We start from the raw sequence: 6,942 nt of genomic DNA, 5'->3' as shown, positions 1-6,942 counted from the left end.
AAGGCTCTCTCCTTTAAAATCAATTGTGTCATCTGCGCCCTTTTACGGGGTATTCTGTAGGTGTAGTTTAGGACGTTAGTTGGTACAAAAGCAGTCAAACCATGATTCTCTTTCCCTTGCGCTGGCTATAATTAAATGTTGTTACAAGTTGTTCTCTACATACACTTTGAAAAGAGTACAATCTCTCAACCTGTCAGAATGATCATGGCCCTTTGATTTATAGACTTTCTTCCAATGGACTTTTTGGCTACATCTGTGATTTAAAGCTACTATTTTTTTTTTTTGGTAATTTAACAGTAGTGCAACGCTAAACCACCACAAAATTTTCATATTCACTCAAGAAAAATGATGCAGACCATTCACCAATGTATTGGATGATTTCACAATTCATGGACCTCTAAGAGTGTTTTTAAAGGTGTGTGAGGCATATTCCCTGAGAAGCGCTTCAAGATTAGACTGATTGAAAACTGAAGCAAAGCAAGGTGGTCGTTGTTGCTTGTGTGATTCCATCAAATCAATTTAACTCTGATTAGGGGAATGTATAGCTAAAATAGACTTAGCTTGTTGTAACAGCTTCATAAGTAGATTTTTCCAGTAGAATTGTACAAAATTGTGAGTTCTTTGTTCTTACTCCAAGACAAAAAGCATAGCTCAAGTTGCTAATTCGTTCACAAAAGGAGGAATAAGCACGGGCAGGGATTTTTTTTTTTTTAAAGCCAAAACCCTGTAAGTAATCCCCAAGGCAGAGCTTCTCCATTTTAGGAAACAAGGTGGTGTAGTTTTAACGTGGCCTGACAATCTGACATCCACCTCCATTATCTGGGCTTGAGATCGAGACACTATATCTCAGGGAGACACATTGGCTCCAGCTGATGGGTCCCAACCAGGAGGTTTGATGTTTGGCCAATCACCCCGACATCCTAACCTGATGTAAAGACTCTTCTTTCCTTCAAAGAGAGCATAAACAGAGAGCAAAAGCATAAGCTAAGAGCAGGAAAAAAAGGTGACACAGATACTAGTTAGATTATAACTGAGCCTTTCAAGTGTCTGGATAAGTAGTTGTTAATGGTGCAAACTCTGCATGTCAAATAGATATAGGACTCACAGATCAACATGCAATGTAGTCCGCATTAAGCCAATCAGGGACCATGTGAATGCCACATGGTGCTTGTTTGTGCCATACATCGGTTGCCTAGTGTTGGCCTTACGGGTACTTGTAAAAGAAAAATATTGTTAAAAAAAAAAAAAAACTGTATATTATGATCAAACCAATGTTGCATGGACTCTTCCAAATGAGCGAAGCACAGGTATTGGACATGTGTCGGGTTCCAAAACTCCATGGAAGGTAGTTTTGTTTTGTTTGTTTTTAAAATTTTAAATGTTGGTTAGCATCTATTATAAATTATGAACTCTACCCTTTTAGATTGAAATTTTCTTTGTAGCAAGTATAAGACTAAATATATTTTTTCTTGTCTGTAGGTATAAGATATGTATCATAGTATTTGCATAATCCATTAATCATTATTGTTATGTAAAAGTACTATTTCTCTAAATTATTTGAAATATTATATCAACTCCATGGTTCCCACTCTTTTTGTCCAATCCGACATTCCTTACCGTGAACTCTGACACCCATAATAGTATCCATGCAACAAAGATGAACTCCGTATTACATGTCCTACCTCTTGACAGCTTACTGCAACCTACATGAATGAACTGAAACAACTGATATGTGCATTGCTAGAGTACCTGAGAAAAAAAGATGGTTGGGTACCTGGAAGCTTTTTATCCGACAGGATCAACCTTTTAAGGGCACTAAGGCAAGCTTGAGCTATAGTTTGAGCAAAATTGGGGTCCCAACCTCCAAGCTTGACAACCACTTCTGCATTCGAATAAGCCTGATTCCCGTCTTGGACATGCTTCCGAGCCTCCTCCTTGGCCGAATCTTCATCTGCATCAACAAGTTATTTGAGAATCATTAAACTAGAAATGAAGGAACTAAGGTACTAATCAGGTGGATACTAAGCACTATGTGATCATAACTATTACTTGAAGTTTTTTTTCGAATGGGTAAGCTGGACTTGAACCCATGACCTCAAAGTTGCTTTGCAATGTATCAAACCAACTATGGGTCTAAGCCCTGTTAATTGAAGTTAAGTAATCCACTGAAACAAAGAAGAAAAAAATAAATGAGAAAGAAGAAAACTGACCAGTAGCCTCAGATTGTGACAACCATATAGTGAAACCTGAATAAAGATGCCGCCAATTATTAGCCCTTCCAGCAGCTCCTTGCTTCCCGCCTAATGTTGCAACAACAGCACGAACATGACTGGATAAAATTAAAAAAAAAAAACAAAATCCTCTAAAAAGTGTTCTATGTTTCTCTAATGAAACAGAATTGAACTAACGAACAAATCAATCCATAGACCATACCTACTAAGACTTTCTAACATAGCACTTTCCGCTTCTGCTACAGAATCCAACCCCTCATCGATCACCCCTGGAAGGGATTACACTTGTTAAATGCACTGCAAGATGGGTACACAAACTGAGTTTTGGATGCAATGGACATATATATAGCAGTCAGAACCGCTAGAATTTCGTTCTAGTAATGGATGACAATTTCTTAAAGGAAAATGCTGAACTAACTTCCTTCAACACTGCGCTGATGTGGCAGTGTGCAAAGAGCCATAGATTTTGTCAGGAATCTCGAGGAAAAAAAATCTATGGTTCCCTCCACACTTCCACGTCAGCGCAGTGTTAAGTGCAATGTTGAAGATAGTCAGTTTAGAACACCTTTTCATTTATCCCATCAGATAAAACACTAATTTTGATGATCGGTAGCTAGAACTTGGTGTAATATACTCACATGATTCAATGGTTTGTTTAGCAAGTGCTTCCAGCAAGTCACTTGTACTTAGTGGGGTGTACCTAACAAACAATATCCGAAAAAAAAAAGGAGCTTTAGAGAAACATTTTTCAATCATTGAGGATACCTCTTCTATTCCTCGAGAGTTATTGAGAATCATGTATGATGACTTGTCTTGTAATTATTCTTGTGGCAAATTTTAATAAAAAGGAGGGGCCCTTTCAACTCCAGCTTACTGATAAAAAAAAAAAACCCGGAAAAACTTCGAACAGTTAAAAGAGAGAGAAGCATTTTGTGGTTTGTGATCTTTAATTTTTTCATGCTCAAGTTTAGAACGACTTATAATATTGGAAAATAAATTTTCAATACTCGTGAACAATTGAAAAAGAACCTAAACCTGACATGGTGGATTTTATAACTCGACAAGTTATAACGATGTGATACACATAATCTGTTTGCAACAGTAACAAAGTGGAAAAAGGGCACCCATAATTGTCAAGTAAATAGAACAGCAGACAAGCAACTTTTTATTTATCATCATGGAGAAGATAGTAACGTACCCAAGTCCGACTGCAATTTCTTTGGCTACTTTTTGATTAATTTCTGTGGAGTCACCGATAAGGTATATTGACGTTCCTTTTAAAATTTGTACAACTCCTGCTGTAAGGGATTCCCAGGACTCCATTATGTCAGGCCACTTCAAGTCTGGATCATGTTTTTTCAAGTTAACTACAAGTTGATCCTCATCTATGTACCTGGTGAGAAAAAAAAATATCAAGCTAAACATGTGGTAATTATCTCTAATGGCTAAGCTACATCTATGGTTTAAAATTTTGATCAATATGTATGCCATTTCGATAACAGAGCATATTTTACTAGTGTCGAGGGATACGAACCATATGGTTTCAGCAGGCTTTATCTTGTCATACAGATTATTAGTTTCTATTAGGGTCATTAGGGACCCCAAGGACCGCACTCTGATTGTCAAGGAACTATCATCTGCATCCACCAAAATATCTCTAGAATTTTGAATTTCTCTGCCCCCTAGGTGTAGCCTCAACTCTACTTCAGTAGCACCATCAGAAAACTGCATAAAAACGTCACATTTTAAATTCACAACAAAATCCCCAAGTCTACGATAAACAGCTTGAGGAATGAAATCGGCAAAATACTATCAATTTCAAAACCCTGTCAAAAACAGGATGCTTAAATTTCAAACCTATTAGAAAAAGACAGATAACAGTTGCATTGCAACTTGAGCAAATTATACCTGCATTGCCGGTCCCAAGCCAAGATAGAAGAGGAGGGGTTGCGTTAGATTGATAACCAACATAAAATATTGTCAAACCCATAAAGCAGATGATGATAGAACAATGGTCACATAGAACAACAAAAGACAATTATTTTGAATTGGCTAGTACACATCCTTATTGGATCCTAAAGTATCGAAACAAACAACTTTTAGGTGAATGCATGTTCGTTGCTAAAAGGGGGAAGTTGGCTAAAAAAGTCCTACATAGGATCACAATAGGACATTGGCTATTAAAGGCAAGTTCTGTGATGTCCAAATGGAAACATTTTGAAGCTTGTCAATGCAAATCTGAAAAATCAACAAACATCTTGGTTGGTATGGGAGCTTTTCATGAGTATCAAGACACACGTTGTCTGCATCGACTAACATAATCTATTTTTTGCAGATATTTTCATTATGCATCAACATACGCTAAAATTTCATACATGATGTTAAGTTAAAATTCAACGTTCCTTTGATCGAGCTTTCTCTGGACTAGTCCATCAAACCCCTCTTCTCACACATTTTACAATTAAAACTCTTTTCAAGGATATTGTAGGAATGGGTTTTTCATTTTTTATCAATAAATTTTTTTGTGTGCTGCCATCGGGTAAGCCTATTTTTAATGAGATCAATAACTTAATGAAGGTGAGAATTGAAATCAGGTCTATGGTATCCTAACTAACGAGTGTTCAGCATAGTGACCAGGACCTCCCTCAAAAAAGGGAGAGGTCTTGAGTTCTAGCCCCCTCGTCGCCAATCCCACATAGATTTTTTCCAACTTAACTGTTATATGTGATTTGTAGGGTAATACATGTATGACAGGGATTTGGGCGAGATATGGTGTTCTAAGAGACCAGTTGTGTTGCCCTTGCTAGTCAGACCTAAAGGTCTGGACCCCGTCATAAAAAATATATATATAAAAAAAAGAGTCCATGGTATCCTGATTTTGGAACTACCATGGTTTAGTACCCACACGGTGTACCCATTTGGACCCGTAACCAGCACACATCTTGGGATCTGGGTATACTGGTACTGGTACTTTACCAAAACTGGAGCCAATAGGACTTAGATCCCACCCATATAATAATGCTATATCGGCTCAGATTTTGGGACCACCTTATGGGTTGTCAATGGATCGGGTCCGGATTGAATTGGTATCGATTTGGGACAAATCCGAAAAGGATCAGAGCTGACCCGGAATGGATTCGATAAGAATTGGATCAGTCCCAATGTCCCATGTTATATTGTGTTTCTTATGAGATATCAATATTAGGATCTGAATCCAATCCGAAAACAATTGGATCGGAACAAATCCATATTTGATATAACAAATATAAATAAACTTCATAATTTCTCACATTGTCGGATCAGAGGCCCTAAAGGATCGCAACATGGCTGATCCAGAACCGATCCAATAGACTATAAAATCGGATCCTTATTGGAACCAAGATCCTAGGCCCAGGTCCAAAGTTATTGGATTGGATTCGATCCCCATTGACAGCTTTAGAATTCAGACCACCTGTTTGAGGCTTTTAGCAATGAAACGGATACGAATAGAACCCATAACCGTTCCGGTTAAGGCACAATCCTTAATCCCGATGCCACATCAGCTCTCCACAAGCAAAGCAAAACTTCACATATACAGTGAAGAGTTCTGAATTGTCGATCCAGAAAACCTATCTCCATTATTCTTCCACAAGGCGAGAGGTTGAGGTGGCAAAACATAGAGCCCTTAAAAGTTAAAACTGCCATGTAAGAGACACAACCATCTAGACTTCAATTCTGGATAGCCGGTCCAGAAAACCAATACCCAAATATGAATTTCTAAATTAAACACAATTTTTTTTTACAGATAATAAAAAAGAGAAGGCCGTATAGAGAGAATTTCTACAATACCTCATAATTTTTTGTGTTTACGGAGACGGTGGAGAGACTTGTGCAGGAGACGGAGTTGAACCTCTTTACAAGGCTGAATCTGTTGTAGAGAAGATGAGATCTCGGAGATGAAGAATCCTTGTTGAAGATAAATTTAGGGTTCAAGTTATTGCAGAGAGAGATTCTTTTGCAGAGAAAAAAATCTAGGGTTTTAAGGGGGTTTTGGGAATTAACGAAGAGAGTCGTAGAAACGAGAGAAGTAGCCATTTCTGTCTGTGAGAGAGAGAGAGAGAGAGATTGAGGAGGAGATGAGAGCCGTTAAGATAAAGTATGAGGAACGCATGCAATTTATTTGAGTCGATTCTAGCCATACACGTGGTAAGATCTCATAAGGCCATAAACAGACTCAGGGACCCAATTATAGCCAAGTACGGGCTCCAGTTACATACCACTATTACAAAATGACTTAAATGCATGGTTTTAAAACTCGTCCGAGACCGAGACGTATCGCCCGAGTTAACTCGGTATCAGCGGTGAACGAGACCAACTCACAATGAGTTATGAGACGAACGCGTCTCGTGAGTTATGCGAGTCGTCTCGGACGATATTTTCGCAAAACTCGTCCGAGACAAACGAGATATCCGAGATATTACAGATTTTACATTAACTCGCGAGACAAACGAGTTGTATCGGACGAGATTTTCAAAATCTCGTCCGAGTTAACCGAGACAATCGAGTTTTGTGAAAAAAAAAGTTAAAAATGAAAATTTCTATTTTATTTTTACAAGCAATAGCTATTGAGTGATATTATTACTTTCTTGTGATAAATACTTAAATGTATTTTTGATAATTTGTTTTATTTTTCTTTAGAAATTTTTTGATGAAAATTTCAATAGAAATTTAT

At 37.7% G+C, this 6,942-nt stretch overlaps 1 protein-coding gene across 1 annotated transcript; it reads right to left on the bottom strand.

Moving 5' to 3' along the window:
- Positions 1–561: 561 nt before the first annotated feature.
- SKL2 (shikimate kinase like 2) lies at positions 562–6,338 on the bottom strand. Its single transcript, XM_086437267.1, has 8 exons — positions 6,060–6,338; positions 3,766–3,956; positions 3,430–3,624; positions 2,870–2,931; positions 2,434–2,500; positions 2,211–2,329; positions 1,775–1,951; positions 562–947 (listed from the first exon to the last, which is right to left on the bottom strand). Exons 1-8 carry the CDS (start codon positions 6,303–6,305, stop codon positions 847–849), a joined length of 1,158 nt encoding a protein of 385 aa, XP_086293393.1. The 5' UTR covers positions 6,306–6,338; the 3' UTR covers positions 562–846.
- Positions 6,339–6,942: the final 604 nt, after the last annotated feature.

This window comes from Akebia trifoliata, chromosome 3, assembly GCF_017979445.1.
Source record: "Akebia trifoliata isolate Shusen 1 chromosome 3, ASM1797944v1, whole genome shotgun sequence".
In the NCBI taxonomy this organism is placed as follows: domain Eukaryota; kingdom Viridiplantae; phylum Streptophyta; class Magnoliopsida; order Ranunculales; family Lardizabalaceae; genus Akebia; species Akebia trifoliata.
Note: the sequence above shows the minus strand (reverse complement) of the source record. Positions and strands in the feature narration are given on the sequence as shown.

Bases quoted from the DNA above. Each gene is read 5' to 3' on its own strand.
- SKL2 (XM_086437267.1), bottom strand. From the start codon at position 6,305: ATGGCTACTTCTCTCGTTTCTACGACTCTCTTCGTTAATTCCCAAAAC. The intron at 3,957-6,059 runs GTATTGTAGAAA...GTTTTTATGCAG, and splicing joins TAAACACAAAAAATTATGAG to TTTTCTGATGGTGCTACTGA. The intron at 2,501-2,869 runs GTGAGTATATTA...AATCCCTTCCAG, and splicing joins TAAACAAACCATTGAATCAT to GGGTGATCGATGAGGGGTTG.